The sequence below is a fragment of the Pholis gunnellus genome (genome assembly GCF_910591455.1).
Source record: "Pholis gunnellus genome assembly, chromosome: 6".
Taxonomy (NCBI): Eukaryota; Metazoa; Chordata; class Actinopteri; order Perciformes; family Pholidae; genus Pholis; species Pholis gunnellus.
Window position 1 is genome coordinate 23,139,418 of NC_136532.1, and position 21,539 is coordinate 23,160,956.

Below are 21,539 nucleotides of genomic sequence, written 5' to 3' on the forward strand. Positions count from 1 at the left end.
TGGAAAAAACAGCTTAGGTATGAATAAAAATCCGTTATATTTTCTGTAAAAAAGTGAATGTATGTCGAAATATACGCAACAAGAGTTGTGTTAAAAATGTCTTTTAACACTTGTCTGCTTAATACAAAGTACATTGCAGACTACAGGTGTGCTGCTTTAGACAGAAGTGTTCTCTTCGTCTGTAGGTTGAGAAAACGTCTACTTCTTTAAGTATATCAGTCTTTCAGATTATTGGATCCAATGAACAAAAATTTATTTATTTATGTTTTAGTTTCGAAATGTTTCCACGGTAAACGGCATAGTTATCAGGGGGAAACAAGACAAACATCATCAAACTTAATCTATAACGTGAAACACAATTTCCACAATTTATTTAGTTATTTACTAATGTTTTGACAACAAAACATGTACTTTTGATTGTTTACATTTTACAATAATCACGTAATTCAATTGTATGTTAAATGTAACGCCAACCAAATGTGCAGGCTTATTATGCACACAACGCGCAGGCGAACTAATTCTGAATGGCTTTAATTTGCATTTAAATAATTCGTTTGAAGGTGAATAGTAAATGTTTTTACTGGCTGGCCAGATTTCTGTTGGTAAAAGGTATCGCATCTTCCTGGCTTTAAAGATGTAAATAAAGACTTAGTGAGGTAGATTCTACAACGACTGTCTTACACTTAAAAACGTGTATTTTATGTATGTTTATGCTAATTAAGTTGATATATGTTCCACAGATGGTGCCTTTAGGACCATGCACGAGGAGAGGGCTCACATCATTTGCACTAAAATCGAGGGATGCACTTGAGTCGGAGGATGCGGTCCAGGTTGGAAAGTGTGCAGCGAGTCCGACAGAGGAAGAGGAGGAGGAGGAGGAGGAGGAGGAGGAGGAGGATTTAAATGAGCGTTTCAGGGTCGTAACTTTGAGTCTGACTAAACTCTATATGTCATGAAGACTTCCTCAGGCCCGATGCAGATGCACTGAGAGTTTCATAACGAGCTAACCCACTGAACCAGCAGCCCTGCAGCCAGCCGGCTGCACGTCCTCCCCCCTTTGCGTCTCTCATCCCAGTTACAAAAACGGTGATGTAATCCTCCCCTGGTAGAGTGGAGGGAAAAGCTTACGTATAGGACTCCTTTGAATTTCCACCTCCCACCACGTGAGTGCATTCAAGGCAGAAGGGTTAGACTTGATTTTACCTTTAAATGTATAAGGCTACATACAATTAGTGCAGCAGTCGTGAAAAAAAAAAGAAATGCACTGAAATAGACCAGTTTGTGAGCTTCATAATGCACTGTACCTTTTTACATAAGCTATACTGTAAGTGTAAACACGTGAATTCTGAGAGGATGGATGTTTTTTACAGTGTTTAGATGATGTTTACACATTCTCCTGTGCTTTAGCGTTATCTGTTGGGGGCAGTGTTAAGCGGCTTTTCGTCAGATACTGGACCTGCGCATCGGAAGTTATGCTGTCAATGCTGTCTGTGATTTCTGGAAATAAGCTTTTTCTCTGATATATTACGTGTAATGTGAGCAGAATTACTGAAACTGTCTTTTATACAAGTCTGTGCTATTTATACTTTATTAAATATTTCATATGGATTTTAGGTAAAGTAATAAAAATCTTTCTGAAATAAATTCTCTGCAGGTGTCTTTACAATGAGACAAGAGATGCAAAATGAGCTCAAAGTGCTTTAATTTCAAACTGAAAACCACACTTGCATTAAAGTAATAGTGTTTATTATGCAACCCAAGAATGACTATTCTAATGGAAGTGATTCATATCAACAATATTCATATAGAATAACAATGAAAAGATTGTAACATGGAAGCTTATCAGACATGAGCTCCCACTCGATTAAAAAGAAATGCAAAGTGAAATCCCACTGACTTCAGCGTCTGCACCACACTTAATAAGAATATAAAATGCTGACTACGGTGCCTTGCTGACACACACCACTAGACGTTCATTACTCAATATCTAAATAACCTTACCGCTTACCAAGAACCTTTTACTTACAGACCTACTGATTTTCTTCTTACGATCGGTCTGAGACATTTTGATGTGTTCAAAGGGTCTTTCAAAATAAATATCGCAAAAATGTCAAGCTAAATACCAAATAAAAATGTTAATTATAAAAATCATAAAATATACAAAAGAAATGTGCAAAATGTACCACAAATAGAGTGTGACTATTTACATTACCACCACACTAAATCAAAGGGACATTCTTTTATCGTGTGTCGAGTGTAAAATAAAATGCTTTGACAATATTGGCTTAGTCTACATGCACACAAAAATGTGACAACAATGGCACAGTTGTAAAACTGACACTAGTCCAAGATTTAAGTTCATTTTAAGGTGTGTGCACGTGGCCTCTACCACCAATGTGCTCAACTTGTCTGCACTGAAAAGAATGTGATCAACAAATCTTTATGTTCTGGAGTCTCATTTATAACCGGTGCGTACGCACAAAAAGGGGCCTGAAAGAGGTGAACTTCACTTCCCACGCAGAAGTTGTGATCTACAAAAACAAACTTGACGGGCGAATGTGTGCACCTGTACGGAAACTCTGACCCACAAACATTTTGGAGACACAGGGAAGCTGCAGACGCAGATGGTGAGGTGGTGATTTGAAGCCGGACTGTAGATATTAAACATGAGAGGCATCATTACACGTATAGCGATTTCACTTCATATCGCACGTTACTTTGCAAAACAGAGCGTCAACAGTTTTCAATAATCTGCATATATCACCAAGTACGATCTTAGTTTTCATAACGTTTTTGTGTTTACAACCGCTGCAGTGAAAACGACTTGAGTGATTAATTGATGGTTTCTTCCATAGGGACAGATACAGCATACTGTATACAGACAAACTGAAAACAGCTATCTGATGCAGGTATCAGAGCTCACTGGAGTCACACACTCTGCCTTCTCCAGTCACCTCACCTTCACATAAGGATTGGGTATTTCAGCAAAGTCTGGAAAACCAGTGACAGCTCTCGTACAATCACTCCAGGAGGGAACAAGTGTGCATTTCCTCCTTTGAACGTACGCAAACATTTAGTGGGGAGTGGGGATCCTGCGCAGTGTTTTATAAATGAGACCCCAGGTCTTTATAAATGCTTCTAAAATTAAAGTTCCCCTACATATTGCGTGTTACTCTGCTTACCCTGATTTAAAGAGTTACCACACGAAGATAAACAGCGAAAGATGACACACCATTGTCTAACTCGCAATACAGCACAATCCCGTCTTCCCGGGGGGCACGTGATGCATCGTCGGAGCTCAGTAGATCTGGAAGTGAGCCGAGGTGGTGCCGTCCTTCCAGCATCGCAGGGTCTCAATGACGGTGGAGCGACACAGCGGACACGTTCTCTCCCGGTCGAACCACAAGCACAGGCACTCCTCGCAGAACACGTGCTGCAGAGGAACAGAATGCACGCGCACATTTCTTATTTTCGCAAAAGAGACGAGGAACATGCACAGCTAACGTATGTCTCTAAATAAATACATCTCATTACAGCCCTGCATGTTGTTATTTACAAAGGGAACCACTGTTAAAATGGTCGTTTTCTTTAAAGAGCAACTTAAAACCAGCTGAAAGTACTTGTTTTTATGAACTTGTGGTGGATTAACTTCTCACCTTTCTCCACTGACACTGAATTTTTCCAGCTGCAACTTAGTACACTTCTGTCCACACCCAACCACACCCATGGGTGATGCTGGCTGTGGTCAGCGGTTCAGCAGTCTCTGACTACTTCACAGAGTCCTTACCTGACAGAGAAGGGCGATGGGGTCTCTGAAATCCGCCTGACAAATGGCACAGACATCGCCCGCCTCGCTGCACTGCTGACCGCCTGCCCTCACTCCATAACTCTGGATGACACAGAAAAGAGGGAAATTTAAACTCTCCTGGATTTATTTAAATCTCAATGCAAAAACACAAAGTTGAGCATGTCTCTTGTGTGTTCACTGATATATGAAAAGAATAAAAAAATAGCTTGAATCTGACCTGGGAGCTGCAGAGCATGACCAAGGCCTTGCGGATGGCAGACACTCGTCCACAGATGTCAAAGGACTGCAAAACAATAAAGAAGAAGCACAATCAGTTTTTTATAAAAAAAACAACAATTGCAACTGCCCAGAAGCCCTCATATTTATAATCATATTATTCACTTATTGCATTGTATTGAAGTTGAATAATTGTTATTGTTTTATTGATCTAATTTCTATTTCACACCGTTTTACTATTATCATAGCTTTTAATTCTATTTTACTACATGTTGATCATTTTATTGTCTCAGGTCCAATCGTCTCAAATTGTTTAGTTGCTGAATTGCTTTCGTCTTTTCTGTTGGTGTCGGCAGCCACACTTGTTCAGTTTTAACTCGTCGGTCATCTGTGAAGCACTTTGAACTGCACTGACCTGTATGAAAGGTGCTGTAAAAAAACAGTTTGCTCGATTGATTAACAGCAACGAGTTAGCACTTTCTCCAGAGCAACTCAGCAAAGTAACATCTCTAATCTCTATCATTTTATTCAACATAAAGAGATACTCTGCTTCTACTGGTTATGCATTTCAACATTTTCTCTAAACTTTATCTTACCGTTATCCCGTGTGACACAAACAGCATGCCGACGGTGAATCAACCACTGATGCACATCGGCAAACTCTCACACTGCTCACATTGCCTGATCTTGGAAAACACCGGAGTGCTGCACCTCAGCACGCACACACACACACACACACACACACACCCAGGAAACTGTCCACCCAGTTCAGCCGAGCAAGCACATCACCAACAGCTACATCCGCTGAGTCACTGGTGTATTAAAAGAAGTCTCGACTAGAATTGTCAACACACTTTACGGAACACATGACGGTGACAAGCTCAAACAATTCATCATGCCGTCATTTGGCGTTTCATTCATCTAACAAATAGTTTCACTATTTCAGCTTCCCATTGCGATGTCGTGACAGACTGGAAGCTGCCGCATGGCTCTAAAAATCTCTTTCTCCGGAAGTCATTTTAAGTTCCCTTATGCCACTGCTCAGTGACTGGCCTTGCTGTGAACTTGGGTTTCTGTTTCAGTTTTAAAATCCAGGCCCAAATATCTCTCCAATCCGGGGGAAGAATAACTCGCTGAAGATAGTCATACTCCCAAAACAAGACTTTGACCTGAGTTAAAAAAAAGTAATTTTTCATGCAAAAATGGCAGAAAAGGCTGCTTTCAGGCTTGAGATTTCCTGCTTTTCTCTGTTTTATATAAAAGGAAAATGATTTAAAGAAAGAAAAAAAGAGACATTTAAAGGCATCACCTTCGACTTTAGAAACTGGGAACTTTTTAACAAAACGCGGAAATTTAATCGAGAAAATAATCTACATTATCTGGAAATGAATCAGCCTATTAATCAATAAAATTGTAACGTTTGTTGCATCCTTTATGACCTCTTGTCTTCCACCACCATCACTATAACACAGTACCATCACACAGTCTCCAGTAATTCTCTAAGAGTAACAATATTATCATGATTTTAGTTACTCTATAATAATAATAATAATAATAATAATAATAATAATATCATTTCCTATTGTGAGGTGTAAAGAACAATGTAAGCTCTAGAAAACGCTAAAGGGGTTTTAGTATTTAAGAAGCAATATTCATATTTTAGGCAGCTTCACTTGCTTCTATTTTTCTATGCTGAGCCCTTTTCTTCGCAGGAGTTCGTCCTCCATCTGTTGTCAGCCCTTGAACGTCTAAGATTATATAGTACCTAACAAAGTGACCAAGGAGTAAACTAACAGTAAAATGACTGAGTTGCTTATTTTACTGTTGGACATCTGTAGTAAAACTACCAGAAAACATAATGTGCACCATACAGTAAAATGGCTTCTGTCAAAAGCTAAAAAACACTGTTTACGGTGTGGATTATATGCAAAACATAGCAACATTTATAATGGTTTTGCCATTTTGGTGAAACACCACTGTCAGATTGATGTAGGCTATATGTAAAACGCAAAAAGAAAACTAAGTTACAGCAATAAATACTGCATAACTTTATGCTTGTATGTCAATCGTATGGTCTAAAGGTTGAATTGGAGGATGTCAGTTCATCAGTGATGTCATAGGATTCCATTCTAGAATGGAATCCTGGACCTAGAATTCTAGCACCCCATCATGATGTGTGTTCACTTTCTCTCTCTTGACTCAAAAGACCTGTTGAGACACCTTGAGACAAGTCATCGACCATAAAACTCTCATACTCAGAAAATCAAGATGGGCGACTGGGACGAATTTTCACATATGTCAAGCTCAGTGTTTAATTATCTCCGTCTGGAGAGAAAACTTTGCGACGCAGTCATCAAAGTCGAGGACGTAACATTTGAAATCCATAGGGTCATCCTGTGTAGATGCAGCCTGTACTTCGTGTGAGTTAGCGATCTGATATATATATATGGGGGGGGGGACTTGTGAATGTATATCCATCAAATGAGCAGAAAGTAATAGTTAATGATCTAAAGTCTGAGAGACTAATCCTGATATGTGATGAATTACATACGTTCATGGATCATTAGTGATAAAAACAAGTTTAACATAGAGAAGAAGATATAATGTATCAGCTACAATAGTCTCAGGTCCAAAGTAATGTGCTTTTAAGCAGATTCGTATTGATTAGTAGCATTGAGTAGTTAGTGTGTTCAGAAAAGTGACTAAATTAATTTAATGCAACAAAAAAAAAGTAATTGCACACACTTGACATGGTTAATTCGATGAATTGTAGATGGTGGTGAAACAGCTCCAGAGAGATCACAGAAAGAATACAAAAATAGCGTACAAAATGTAATATTACATATTTGTGACATTTGTTTGACAGTGACATTGTTCCTGCTAGTTACACTCTGAATGATGTCCGGCGGTTTACGTATTGTACAATTTCCCTTGAATGCAAAATGGTGTAATATGTTGATTTTGTGAATGCTTACTTAAAAACGTTATCATTGTTATCAATGAGACGATGAGAATGAAAATCTGAAGTCTGTTTCCAATCCTCTGCTGTGTGTTCATTCTGACCCGCAGCGCTCTCTGGTGTCGCTGGTCACCTCCAGACAAAAAGGTCTTCCACATACCCGGCCTGTCTCCGGACATGATGCAGCTCATCATTGAGTTTGCGTACACCGGCTTGGTCTCCGTGACGGAGGAAAACGTGCAGGAGCTGCTGATGGCAGCCGATCAGTTCAACGTCATGGGCGTGGTAAAAGCTTGCTGCGACTTCCTGGGCAAGCAGCTCTGCCCAAACAACTGCATCGGCATCTTTCAGGTCACCGACACCTGCTTCTCCCCCGCGCTGCGGCTCAAGGCCTACCACTTCATCCTTGATCACTTTGAGGAGGTGGTTTCGTCCGAAGAGTTCCCGCAGCTCTCTGTGCAGCAACTCACCGACATCCTCGGTATAGACGACCTCAATGTGAGCAAAGAGAGCGTGGCGTTCGAGGCCATCCTTCGCTGGATCGACCACGAACCTGAAGAGCGAGAAGCACACATCGCAGTGCTCTTGTCTAAGGTATGTTAACCTTCTGTCACCAGATTTAGTTTAGACTTGCATCTTCAGCATTTGGCTGATGGTGTTATCCTAAATTGCAGCGACGATCAATTAAACCACCTTCGTGGAATTAAAGTCAGAACCAAGACCAAGTCTAGTTTAGGGTGCTTTCATTAAGTTTGTGTTCAGACAGAAGTCACATGGACTGCCAGGTAGTTTTTTTGGGGGGGCGACTGACATCCTGTATCATCAACACTACATGGACCAACATGGGAAAATGAGATTCCAAAGACAGACAGCAAGTCATGCTGCTCTTTACCTTTTTGTTTAAAGGGACAATGTCGGGCTTCCCACAACAAATTCAAACCGCACCAGTTGTTAAGTCCGCATCAGCGTTCGATTGACAGCTTTGTCACCGGCCCAAACTGAAATAAACTTGAGTACAGTCCATTGAGTTCAATTGAAAGATTGTGTCCTGTTTTTCTCTGTGTAGGTAAGAATGGTGTTGACGAGTAAGGACTACATGAGGTTCAATGTGATGTCCAATGAGCTGGTGAAAAACAACGCGGAGTGCCTGCGCTTGACCGGGATAGCCATCGAAACCCTAAGTATCTACACAAGGTTCAGACCCTCTGTGTTGCATCTCTGCAACCCTCTTGCACGCTCTCGCCTGCCTAACGCCGTCCTGTTGGCCATTGGGGGCTGGAGCCGCGTCAATCCAACAAACAGCATCGAGTCGTACGACGTCAGCGTCGACCGCTGGATCGAGGTGACAGACCAACTCGAGGGACCTCGCGCCTACCACGGCACCGCCGTCCTCAACGGGAACATCTACTGCATCGGCGGCTTCAACAGGGTCGAGCATTTCAACAGCGTGCGCAGGTTCAAAGTGAGCACGCGTACCTGGCACGAGGCGGCACCCATGTACCACCGCCGATGCTACGTGAGCGTCGCTGTGCTGGGCGAGTGCATCTATGCCCTGGGAGGTTATGACGGGCACTCACGACTCAGCACCGCAGAGCGCTACAGGCCCGAGACCAACCAGTGGAGCCTCATCGCGTCGATGCACGAGCAAAGGAGCAAAGCCAGCAGCACGACGCTCCACAACAAGGTGGGTGAAGTGAACTAGAGCAATTCAAGAGTAACAGTACGATGGTGACGGGAACAATTTGAAACGAGACTGCGATGTTGTAAAAATAATCAAATTATAAGTTCAAGTTCAAGTTACACAATTAGTGTTTCTGTTTGAGGCTGTGTGGAAGTAACTGGCCAGAGAGTAGTGTCAGACTAAAGGTCCTCCGATTCTCCCCAGGTTTACATTTGTGGCGGTTTCAATGGGACCAACTGCCTGCAAACGGCTGAATTTTACAGCCCAGAGAACAACCAGTGGACAATGATCAGCCAAATGACCTGCCAGCGCAGTGGAATTGGCATCGTTGCATATGCAGACCATGTCTACGCAGTAAGTATGAAACACTGACACGCTAACTGTGTGACGTATGTAGAGATTTGGTCAGCGGTTGGTTTTAGACTCAGATGAGCGTTCTCTTTTGGCGAAGAATTTGGTTGAATCTCATTTCAAACGTCTCACCCTTCGTTTTCACTTTTCCTCCCAAAAGTTTGGTGGCTTTGATGGCTCCGTCCGTCTGTCCAGCGCAGAGGTCTACAACCCTGAGAGCAACTCCTGGCAACAAGTGTCCCATATGTTGACTCCCCGCAGCAGCTTCGGTGTCGAAGTGCTCAATGACCGGCTCTATGTTGTTGGCGGCTTCAACGGCGTCACCAGATGCACTAACGTCGAGTACTACGACGCAACGACTGACGAGTGGACGGAGGCTTGTTCCCTGGATATTTGCCGCAATGCCGTGAGCTGCTGTGTGCTGTCAGGGGTCCGCAACATAGCCGAGTATGTTTTCCCCCGTCACATCATGTCGATTTTCATGGAGGACGACGAATCTGTGGACACTGAAGACTGAGGAAGACTCCTGAACAGTGCCGTGTGCCATCATCCACCCGGCAAGACGTAAAACATAAAATCAGGAAATAAATATTTCTTGTGCATTGAACTGCTGTTCCTCCAGAGATTTTCTTTTAACTTTTCAGTTTGTGCAACTTCTAAGTTTTATGTTCTGTGAGGGGGGTGCTGTGTCCCATCTGCAGACACACACACGGGTTGATCCAGAGTGCACCACTGCAACAATAACGCCTTAATACAGGGGTCCCCAAACTTTTTCCTGTGAGGGCCACATCACTGAACATATCGTTTGACCTAGGGCCGCCGCACGATTATAGGGGGGGGGGGGTGGTGAGCGACTGTTGCATTGTGCGCGCTGATCGGGGCGGAACACCGCCGTGCGCGATACAGAGAGCAGGGGACTTGAAAACGCGCGACCATGTAGTGACAGACATGACATGCCGGCGTGGAAATAAATTAAGCACAAGTACTCGTCCTTCAAGCTCCCGTCTCTCTGCTCTTTTACTTCTTCTACTCTTCTACAGGGTGCGCGCATGACAGCTCTCATCTCGTTCGCCCCCTGGTGGTTGGCTGATTCAGGAAGCGTTTGATTTGATATGTAGCAGAGTGTTGTGGAAATTTATCATATCGTTCTTTTAGGTATAACTTGTATCGCTTAAACCTGCATATATGTAGATGAAACCAACCAGGCTCATTTAAAACCTAACGATAAATGAGTTCATCGGTATTTTAGCATTTCTGACTTGCTGTAGTGTTATTTCACCACCTAACCCTCTTCCCACGAAAAGGCTGGGAACTGGCCTTGGTCTGTGCAGCGGCAGACAGGAGGACGACATCTGTGAAGGGGGGGTGAAGGGAGGAGACGAGATAACGTGCATATACTCTGTTTTTGTCTATTCCTTGTTGTTAGACCTCCGAACCATCTGTGGGGAAAGAGCTCTATCCATTCAGCTGAATTATCATTAGTGTCTGTTAAATAAATATGTTTTTATATTTTAAGAGTTTTCTCATCTCGATTATTTCTCACCGGGAGGTTAAAAAGATTATTTTCCACGACACAGAGCACGTATTTTAAACGTCAATATCGCAGACGATCATGCTCATTTAATCGTGGCAGCCAAAATCGTGATCGCGATTAAAATTCGATTAATTGTGCAGACTGAAAAAAATCATAATGCGTCTCTGGTATTGTTCAGGGGGCCGGACCAAATGTGGAGGCGGGCCGTATCCGGCCCGCGGGCCGGATCCGTAGTTTGGGGACCCCTGGTCTAAATTAATTAATTCTGATGCAGGAATTGAATTGTGTTGTCTATATTTAATTTATATAAATTGGAACACTATATTGATCTTTGCTCGAGGCTTTGCTACCGGGCACAGATTACCTTGCAGAGGCTGTAGATGATGATGAGTGTGGCTCCCAGGAAGTAGCTGTTGGACGGGTCTTCTCCCATGATGTACTTGTACCACAGCTGGATGGGCACCAGGGCCCGAAACAGCTGGCTCAGCTCCTCTATCAGCAGGTAGAATTTACCCTAGATAAACACACACAAATTAGAAAGTACAATAGTAGAGGAGGCCTCTCTTGGTGCTTCTATCCAACATTGTGTCCATATCAGGCAGAAACCTCCGGGTCTGAAAAGTAAAGCCAATGTGGAAGTGCATTAAACTTGCATTGGAGGGCCGACGCGTGCTAATAGAAGTCTGGTTGTATAGAAGTCTGTGAGAAAATGAGTCTACTTCTCACTTGATTTATTACCTCAGTAAACATTGAAAACATGAGTTTATGGTCTCAATCGCTAGTTTCAAGAATTCATCAATACAGCATGATGTCTATTGAGTAAATGATGGTCCCATTTAGAGTAAATAGACAAAGCAGGGCGTTGTCTGGTCTGGGAGTTGTTTGTGTTTTCGTCTTAGAACTTTAAACTTTTCCAGTGTGTTTTTAGTTCACAAAAAAGGTAAATTGTTATTTTTTTTTAGGTCACCTAAAACTGTCTTATTCAGAGTTCGATTGTTGCTCCAACCTCTCATGTCACTTCTGGTTGCAAAACAACAAAATAGCGACGGCCAAAAACCAAGATGGCGAGGCTTCAAACCCGTAGTCCACAAACCAATAGGTGACATCACGGCGATGAGGTCCACTTCTTATATACGGACGATGGTCCAGTAGATGGCAGTGACTGGGAATGTGCCCACCTAATATTTTTCGTTTTAATAAACTGGCAGTGCCTTCGAAGACAAAACATCAAAAACAAAGGCGACCTTTTTAAGGCTTAAACCAAAGTTTGACTAAATGAAAAAATACTAAAATGGAGACAATATGTATTCTTCCTTTGATCCACTCTTTTACTGTCCAAAAAGCGGAAAAGAGCTGAACAGCTTGGAGGCACTCTTCTATCTAGTCAAGAGCAGTGCGGTATTAAAAGCTTAAAAACAGCATGCCTCCAGCCCAAACATGGCTGCTGTCCAGAGCGCCGCAGTTTCACAGCAGTACAGGCAATTTCCCCACACTGCAAGGGAAACTGGCAGCGGCTCTTTCCACCTGCTACCCAATGCCCACATTAAACCCAGCCCTACGGGGGCTTGCTAGCTGCCTTTAAAAAAAGGAACCCCTTCCCTAAATAATCACGAAGAACAAATTGAACTTCTGACTGCTACAAAGTGCATTAAGTGAATTGGGGAGGGTTAAAAACAGAGGGGACCAAAATGGAGGCAAACTTGATTCCCTAATGGCCCCTGTGGCATCACAGCTTGCATAATGACTTCCTGGATGTTCGCTGACAAAGATTGATGACTGTGGGTAAAGAGCCACAAGCAGCCAGGTTGGTCGGGGAGGAAGGCCTCGGCTAGTGGCTAATTCATCTTCCTTATTGTCCCCTCAGCCTCGTATCCCACAGTGCCCGTCACGCCCACGCAAAAACTGTCAAATCTTAAGTTTGGACAGAAGCCAAGGAGTTTGAGTAAGCTCCACTGCAGGCCGTGTTCGAGTAGTTTCCTCCTTTCTGGTTATATTACATTGTCTGATCTCTTTATGCACTCCAAAACTACACACAGAAACAGACTTAAAACTTTACTTTCTAATCTACGAGGCCGTTATTATTACATTGTTATCTATTAACTCTGCGGGTAAGTGGGTGGGGCTTAAAACGTGGTTATAATCTTCTTTTTCTTTGCCGTCTTTGCTTTCACACTGCTACGCGTGTTGCTGCTTAACAGCCACCGACTGTTGATCAGAGAAGCCAACAGCACGAAGTTATTCCTCTATTTATTCCAAACAAACCAATACAATTTGATAATGTTAGAATGAAATTTGACTTTTAATTATAAATGAATCAATTCAGTAGGTTATCAAGCAAAAATGCCACACATTGCTGCTTCTCTGTTCTCTGCGTTTTATATTGTTTTTAAACAATTAGATATTTGGGCTTTAAGATGTCACCTTGAACCTTTGGAGTAATGGTCATATTTTACTTTAAGACCTGTATGAACAATGAATTAAATTAATTATCAATAATAATATTAACATAATTCATCAGTTTAAAAAAAAAAAATAGCTACTCGCCCTACTTAACTTGTGACTCCTGTTGAACAGCCGCAGAAAGTCTTCAACATTAAATCTTGCTCGAGGCAAACAGAGCAGACAAGTGGAGCAGCACCAACAGAGCAAAACATAAACCACAGATCGATGTTACGACCACCACATTTAGGAAGCAGGAGACTCAGAGACACCTCGTAAACAGGAAGGAAAACACTCACAGCAACACACAATTAATTGCTCGTCATGGAACTTCTGTTTGCGTGCCTATCATCACCTGCGCTGACGCTGGTGATTATGTAGGATCATTAGTGCATCCGTGTTGGTTCTGCAGTAACGAAGCAGACGGGCTGATTATGTGACTTTATGGAGGTCAGAACAGACGGGACTGTTCGGCCGTCACAGTCCCTAGTGATGATACAATCTGGGATTCCCTAAGATCCTCAACATGTGTCCCTTAAAGCTGTAAAATGATGTACGTGTGTGTGTAGTATATCTGTGTGTGTGTGTGTGTGTGTGTGTAGGGTACAGGTAATGGTCCAGCTCCAGGGAGGGATGACCTCACCCGTGCAATCCCCTCGAGGGCAAATGAGCTCAGTTGCTGGCTGCCGTGGTTCCGATAGGCCTGTAGGTCTGTTTATCAGTGGAAAATGTAATCCTAATACTCCCCTCCTCCCCCCTATCCAACACACACACACGGAATATGAGCTGCACCTGTATGGAAATCACAGTCTCTCTGTGTGTGTGTGTGTGTGTGTGTGTGCAGTCATAGTCCGTTGCCTCAGGCCAGACTAACCACGCACACAGACAGCCACATTGCACAGGCCTTATGAATACAGAGCGGTTTCACACTGTGACCCTTTAGCACTTTCTTCACTCAGCGGAGTATTGCATCATAGTTTAGCTGATTTCTTTTTTTTTTTTTTTTTTTATTTTGTCTACCAAGTTCCTCAACTTTGTCAGTGAACTTCCTATCACTCAATCATTGTTTGTACCGTGTTATGGATAAACTAAATGTGAATATGGCAGTCTATACATTCACACTCAGATTAGATGCCTTTTAAGTGTGTCATACAAGGTTTGCTTGGTCAGTCTATACGCTCAGTAATGTGTTTTTAAAAGGACAAATACACTCCTACATGCTCTTATAGTGTTACAGCTTTTACTGTGAAGCAGCTACAAGAAGTCAAAGAATTAAAAACCTTAAGGTTAAAAGTAAGCCTAATTCTTCATTTGGGCCTTTGTTTGCCGTCAACTGATCAAATGTACAAAAGGTTTGCCATAAAGTGGTTGGGGCAAAAAAAGCTTAATTAGTTAATAAATCTCAAAGCCTCACATTAGAGGGGCTGGAACCAGATCATTTGTTTTACTTTTTTGCTTGATGATTTGATTTATAAATCAATAACGCATAAAAGTAACTTCAGCACTTAATACAATAAAGGAAGGTAAAAATAAGTCACATTCTCTGTAAGGGTCAGAGGAATCAATGTGGATTTCTTACCCTGGATTTGAAGGCCAGCAGAATCTTGGGCAAGAAGAGGACAAAGCATTTCAGGCCGATGGTGAAGTACTTAAGGACAAAGTCGGTGATGCCCACAGCCCAGATCAGGTCGAAGAAGTCAAAGCTGTTGAGGTTGGGCCTGGAAAATATGAGGCTAGAAGAAAAAGAAAACAACATGTAGAGGAGTTGTTAATGGGAGGTCTGGTGGTTTCACACAGGATGGAGGAATGACAAGCAACAGAGAGGCAAATGTTTACCATAACTCAAGAGAACGCTCTCGAAACTAAAAAATGAAATAAACACAAAATACTCACAGGACAAGACCAGACAAGAACAGGAACGTTCCCTAAAGGAGATGGAAGTCAAAATGAAATGGCTTACACAACACAAGAAGAATGGGAAAACCTAAAACATATAAAAAAAATAAAAAATCTAAAACATAAGATGGCAGGCGTAAAAAACAAACAAACACAAAGCTACTGTTAAATACCTGCGTGTACACTACCTGTTCTGCAGCTCCTCTTGGCTAAACGTGTAGTAGAGATACACTATATTCCCTGCAAGGAACGACATGATCCAGAGAGCAACAAACACAGAACGTTCCGCCTGGCGACATAGAAGAGAAACACACAATACACTTCTTTACATCTAAAATTGCAAATCAACACTTGCAATAATGTCACACATTCTTATTACATTGTGGTGCGTTATCAGTCCGTCTAACAGTGAGCTTGTGTGTACGCGCTCTCGTGTATTTGCTAAGAACGCTCTGGGGCGTTTCATTTTTCCCTTTCACTTTTCAGTTTTTGGTTGCATTTTTTGTAACTTAGTTTACGCACTGAGTCAATCCAATGTACACCATCCCGCTGCTGTAAATACTCACTAGAGCACCCAATCTGTATTCATCCATGGCTGAAAATAGTCCCCAACAAGTGCACTATCAAAAACTCCTGTTTGAGTAATGTTTGATAAAAAAACAAAGTGCAATGTTTTAGAAGGATATTCTGCCTTTACTAAAAGGGAAACTACACCTACGAGCCATTTAAAAAAAGACAAAAATGAACCCTCAAGGTGTTCCTGAGATATCGCTTTCACGAGAATTAGACAGACGACTGATCTTCACCTTTGACCACCAAATTCTAATCAGTTCACCCTTGAGTGTGTAATGGTAAAAAATATATTTGTATCATGAAATGGTTTAGAAACATTAGAAAAGCAGAGTTAGACATTGAGCTCTGTCCAAACATGGGGTAGGAACAGATAGCTCTGTGTCGGCATGATTTATGATCAGATCAGGAACTGAGAGTTACTGTTTACTTTAGAGGACTGTAGAGACAGACACAGGAAGATGATCAAAGGGTCACACTGAGGGTTTGTTTCTGTCCTGGGGATGTTTGGGTTAATGTAAATGAGAATGACAATGAGATCAATGGAAAATGGGAGCTGATCAACCAGCGTAAGACACCTTTTGACCTGTCTAAAGGCGGAGACTGTTTCTGTTGTAGTGTATATAATGTGTGAGGATGTGAACTGATGTGGAACAATGCTTCCAGCACACCCTGAGTGAGGAGCTGTGTTGAGTATTCTCCCTCTTGCAAGAGAATAAATGGAAAAGGACAACTTTGAATGATTGAGACTTGGATTATTTTGATTTGCGAATATCACTCTCTTCTCCCGATTAACATAAAAATATTCTACGACAAGTGGAAGTGGACTTTTGTGCCAAATTGGAAGAAAGTCCTTTTCTGCGTTCTTAAGATATCACGAGAATAGACGGGCGAACCCGACAACATTGTTGCTGGCGCAGCGGCATAAACATATGTAATAACACCAGCCTTATCCTTTAATAACAGTATGTGCTTAGCCTGACTTTGATCTAAGACTATGTATGTATCAGTATTTAGGCTAACATTTGAAAAGATGAGATGTTGTCATTGTCTTTGAAACCTGTATCAGTGTAGCAGTTAAAGTACTGTAGTTTGTTTTTTTTACCCGTAATGACACTTGGTGCCTAAACGTGGAATTGGCATAGGCGAATGTGCTGGCCATGCCCACACACACAGCAATACCTGCAGGAGAGAAGTGCAACATCATCACTAAACCACACCTTATGACTCTTTGATGCAAGTAGTGTACTATCAGACACTGTTAGCAGCACTACCTAGCTTATGCTGGAAGCAGACTTTAGCCAGCAGAATGAGGATGAAGGGGAAGCCTCTCTGCAGCCATGTGACTACTGCCTTCAGCTCAGACAGGGCTGGGGCCGGGGTGGACGGGTCTTCCTGGGCCTCCTCCCTGGAGCTGTGCCTCTCTGAGCCGCCCGCCGTAGCGGCCTGCTGGAGCAGAGAGGAGGTCCTGTGCTGCAGGGGCTGGTGGTGGAAGTGGTGGTGGTGGTGATGGTGGTGCGGGGGCGGCCGAGGGAGAAAGGGTCCGCCCTCCGTGCGGTGGGGGCCTCCTTCTTCTCTGGACGATGCAGTCATCTGGATAAAAACTTCAGGGGGAGAGCCCAGGACTAAGCCGGCTGCCTGGAATTGGGCAGAGGAGACAGAGCCGGAGGGGACGCCCACCAGGCCGGAGAAGATCTGCTGGGGTGAAGCGGGCGAGTCGGGCTTCAGGCAGTCGAACACACCACCCTCATCTAGGCTGCTCTCTGATCCCAGAGTTTGGCTTCGGCTCCTGAGTGGGGATACAAAAAATATCTTAAGCCTAGACAATGGCTATGCTTCATTTTACATATCCTGTCTAGTAAAATTCCTCTCTGAGGTTGTGCAGAAGAGTCAAGTTCTTTATGGATCTGGCTTTGAAATCTTGCAATTAAACATTGGTTTGGCCCAAGCACAGACAAACAATTGATTACTGCAGGGAGATGGTAGACATCTATGGTATCACTAGACAATGAAAGACAAGCTGTATGCATGTAGACATGGGGGGATCCACATACATATGGCACAAACAAAGGGCTTGTGATGCTTCTGAGAGCTATTCTTCTCACCTTTCCGAGGGCATGCCATCCGTGTTGCTGCTGTGTCTCCTCTGCATGGCATACCGCTCACCACCACATGGTCCAGCCCTGCAAAAATGCAAATCAACAGATTCTGACTGACAGAGAGAGAGGCCGGTGCTAGCAGCACGTTTCCTCAGCTATTCTGCCTTTTGTGTGCGTTTTTACTCGTTAGGCAGTGAGCTGAACAACACTGCAGACGACTTTACCTGAGTAAGTTCTGTGAATTGTCCCGCAGTTCTTGGCATATTTAGTGTCAGGTTTAGCTTTAGTGTCGGGTTTAGCTAGGTTGTTGATGCTGCAGCAGAGAAGATGCTCCGACAGTGCTGCCCTAAAGGCTTCCTGTATGGCGTCATCGACGTCCTCGTATCGACCAATCAGCGTCCTCCTTCCCACCACACCACATCCGTGTTGGACAATTTGTTTTGCAGATGGTGGATGACAAGACGTCGCTGGATAAACACAGTTGCTGCTCGTTAGACGTAACGTCGGACGATACACAGCTGTGTCCTTTAAAAGAATAGGCTGCGTCATAATATATTGTTTATTGTCATCATTGTGTGGCTTATCTAAAAGAGAAAGCTAATGCTAACGACAGCTAGCTAGCAGGCTAACAAAGCAGGCTTTTATGATGAAGCACAGTTAACTAGCTTACGTGCACACCAGTTAACTGTTTTTGAGCTTTATTCACATTCACAGCCATCTGTCATCCGTCAGCATCTCAAACCTGCAACATGGGTTAGCTATTGTCTTGTTGGTAATGCTAACGGTAACGTTTATTTATCACAGTTGCTGTCAGTTAAAGCTAGTTAACGTCAGTTTGCACAGCCGTTTTTTACAGTTTCTTTGTGCGAGTCATCATCACGTCGTTACACAGCCCTGACAAATAACGTCAGTCAGGGAATTGATACCCCCACCCCCCACCCCCCTCTGGAGGTTTGATGTGTTGGACCGACACTGGAAAGTCATGCTATGATGGTGCTACGGCGGTTACTGAGGAAGCGCTGGGTGCTGGGAGTTGTCTTCGGACTGTCTCTCATCTACTTTCTCACCAGCACGCTCAAACAGGTACACAAACTCACACTGCACTAAATGGTAGTGTCTTCTGCAGCAGTACATTAATACAAAATCTAAGAAGTAACCTGAATGGGGATGTCTCTTTTTGATGCACAATTCCTGCAAACCCAATATTGCCCTAAAGCAGTGCTGCTCATTAACTCAAAATGTTGCCCTCGATGTCTTTAATGCATGCGATAGCTTCAAATAAATGGTACTGCAAAATCAGTCTATTTGGCGTTGAGTGTCTTGAGTACAATTCAACACGTGGACGGTTTATCTACTGAACCATTCTGTCACAATTTACAACAAGTTACTTTGTTTTGTCCGATCAATAATCTAAAACCCAAATATATTCAGTTCACTCATACAGATAACTAAAAAACTGCAGAAAGTTGAAAACAATTAAACTAGTGAATTCTCTGCATGTTTGCTGAAAAGATTACTTAGAAGATTAATAGATTATATTGCCGATCATTTTATTTCGACACTTTTAGATTCCTGATCTCTATACCTCATCATATTGTCTGACCCTCTTCTGAACTTTGTGGAGTTTCTTTCTTTGACGGCATTTCATGGCCTTCCCCTGTGTGAATTGTGCAGGAGGAGCGGACCATACGGGACCGCACGCTCTTAGAGGTTAGAGATTCAGACCATCGCATCCCCTGGAAAGTGCGTTTCAACCTGGGCAACAGCAGCCGGCAGATCACTCAGTGCAGGAACTCCATCCAGGGCAAGACGCTGCTCACAGACGAACTTGGTGAGCGGTGCAGCCGTCACTCACCACCATACAGTGACGATAACACGGCAGCTCCTCTTAATCAATGCATGTTCTCCTCCGTGTTAATGTTTTACAGGTTACGTCTGCGAGAGAAACGACTTGCTGGTTAACGGCTGCTGTAACGTCAACGCTCCCAGCTCCAGACAGTACATTTGTAAAAGCTGCCTGGCCAACGGCTGCTGTAGCATCTATGAGTATTGCGTGTCTTGCTGCCTCCAGCCCGATAAGGTAATCTGTCACATCAAGGATGTTCAGGGCCGTGGGGCGCTACTGTCATCCAGAAAGTAATGTGTCTACATGCTGCATGAATGCATTTTATATTAATGAACAATCCTGAAATGCAAGAATTCAAATGCTATATCTTTTAAAGTTGAATATTGAGTTTGCCTTTTAAACACAGCAGTGACCGCGAGGGGAAGGAAGAGCAGGTTGAGCAGATTGGAATCTGTGCTTGTGTGCTTTACAGACGCTCACTCTTCTCTTATCTGTGAACTCTTCCTCAGCAACTTCTCCTTGAGCGCTTCCTGAATCGTGCAGCGGAAGGTTTCCAGAACCTCTTCACCGCTGTGGAGGATCATTTTGAGCTGTGCCTGGCCAAGTGTCGGACCTCTTCTCAAGTAAGTGACGAGATAAGCGAAAATGAAAACGTTCAAACTCTTGACAGAACACAATCCTGTCTTCATGAATACTACAGAGTCAGTCTGAAACGCTTGTGTCATTTTGAAACTAAGCATGATTGGTAAAAAAAAATACAAGACCTATGACTTGACAATTAAGTCAATATTTCCCTCATCTAATATTCATCCGTCTATTCTTTGGACAGTCAAAGTTAGACAGAAGATGAATGTTTCACTATGACTTAATACTATTGTCTCATCAATTTCCTACACATAAAAAAATGGCAACAACACATTTTGTCTGTTCTCTTCATGAATATTATTATATTTCTTCACATTCATTCTGCCCTGGCTTTGATCTTTGCTCTCCCTAATATTAAATGTTTACACATTTTAGAATGTATCTTTTTTAAGTTGTTAGTTGCCGTCAATAAGAGCATCAGACAAATTCCTAAAATCTGCATTTTATGGTTTCTGGAGCTGAGTGAATGTTTACATTTTATTACCACGGGTACAAATTAAAATGCTTGTTTGTTTTAGGAGACAAAAGTTTCACGCTCAATTTTAATCTATTGAATCGGTTCATTCAGCAGCAGAAGTTACTTGAATATATTAACATGTTTATTCTTTTTCCTCCTCGTGCAGAGTGTTCAACATGAGAACACCTACCGAAACCCTCAAGCAAAGTACTGCTACGGAGAGAGTCCTCCAGAGCTGCTTCCTGTGTGAGCATTTTGACTTCCATCTCGGGTTTAGGAAGCGTTGTAACAGCAGCGGGTCAATACAAGCGTCCCCGTTCGGACCCCTCAAGGTGCTTGGAGAGGAGACTCTCTGCAAAGGAACTGCTGTCTCGGACAATTTTGCGTTATAGAGGCAAAGAGATGGAGACGTCCAAGACCAACCTGAAAATGGACAAAAGCTGTATGTGATTATTTACACTTCATAAGTGCATAGAACGCTCCATACATTCATCCGTGATGATCATCAGGTCTACGTAGCAGGCAGCTCATCCATCAGGACTCGCCTCAAACCGGTTCATGTCATAAAATAGGCTTCATTTTTAGAAGAAGGTAACAGCTGTTTCAGTTTGTTTTTTTATATATTAAATACAGCAAAGAATGTGTCATTACTTCAGTGTGTAGTGCATGCATATGAAACTATTTAATAAAAGTGACTGTGAAATGAAATGGGTTTCTATTTTATAAATGGTGAGAGTTAAAATGTTTGATCATACCTTTGAAATGTTTATGAATGGTTTTGTTACAGGTGTAAAGAGCAGTTCAACTCTGGATAATATGTGTAGTTTATACAAAATAAGGGTGATATAAGCATGCTGAACATTACTTATTTTTATATTTGTTGATACATTGTCGAAACATTGGAACTTCTACTTGAATATTAATTGATCGCTTAATTTGAGGAGGACAGGGCCCACATTAATCTTTGTTACAGTGTTTTTGTCCTCTTGCATTGCTTTGATGGGACTTTGACAGACTTATCTGCCTCGCCGTGTGCTC

The 21,539-nt window shown here is 42.6% G+C and overlaps 3 protein-coding genes across 3 annotated transcripts; 2 read left to right on the forward strand and 1 right to left on the reverse strand.

Annotated features, from left to right (window-relative positions):
• Window positions 1-3,241: 3,241 nt before the first annotated feature.
• rnft2 (ring finger protein, transmembrane 2) lies at window positions 3,242-17,606 on the reverse strand (the record flags this gene model as incomplete). The annotated part of the gene is made up of 9 exons (XM_079161706.1): window positions 3,242-3,433; window positions 3,788-3,889; window positions 4,026-4,091; window positions 10,914-11,063; window positions 14,568-14,721; window positions 15,073-15,173; window positions 16,560-16,636; window positions 16,729-17,243; window positions 17,560-17,606. 9 exons carry the CDS (start codon window positions 17,604-17,606, stop codon window positions 3,299-3,301), a joined length of 1,347 nt encoding a protein of 448 aa, XP_079017832.1. The 3' UTR covers window positions 3,242-3,298.
• LOC306696908 (kelch-like protein 10) lies at window positions 6,967-9,532 on the forward strand (the record flags this gene model as incomplete). Its single annotated transcript, XM_079160634.1, has 5 exons — window positions 6,967-6,971; window positions 7,094-7,577; window positions 8,050-8,667; window positions 8,869-9,018; window positions 9,176-9,532. The coding sequence occupies 5 exons, from the start codon at window positions 6,967-6,969 to the stop codon at window positions 9,530-9,532; spliced, it is 1,614 nt and encodes a 537-aa protein (XP_079016760.1).
• Window positions 17,607-17,987: 381 nt separating the features above from the next.
• Window positions 17,988-21,203, forward strand: spring1 (SREBF pathway regulator in golgi 1). Its single transcript, XM_079161628.1, has 5 exons — window positions 17,988-18,636; window positions 19,228-19,384; window positions 19,482-19,633; window positions 19,909-20,022; window positions 20,668-21,203. The coding sequence occupies exons 1-5, from the start codon at window positions 18,541-18,543 to the stop codon at window positions 20,749-20,751; spliced, it is 603 nt and encodes a 200-aa protein (XP_079017754.1). The 5' UTR covers window positions 17,988-18,540; the 3' UTR covers window positions 20,752-21,203.
• The last annotated feature ends 336 nt before the right edge of the window (window positions 21,204-21,539 follow it).

Bases quoted from the DNA above. Each gene is read 5' to 3' on its own strand.
- spring1 (XM_079161628.1), top strand. From the start codon at position 18,541: ATGATGGTGCTACGGCGGTTACTGAGGAAGCGCTGGGTGCTGGGAGTT. The intron at 19,385-19,481 runs GTGAGCGGTGCA...AATGTTTTACAG, and splicing joins GCTGCTCACAGACGAACTTG to GTTACGTCTGCGAGAGAAAC. The intron at 19,634-19,908 runs GTAATCTGTCAC...ACTCTTCCTCAG, and splicing joins GCTGCCTCCAGCCCGATAAG to CAACTTCTCCTTGAGCGCTT.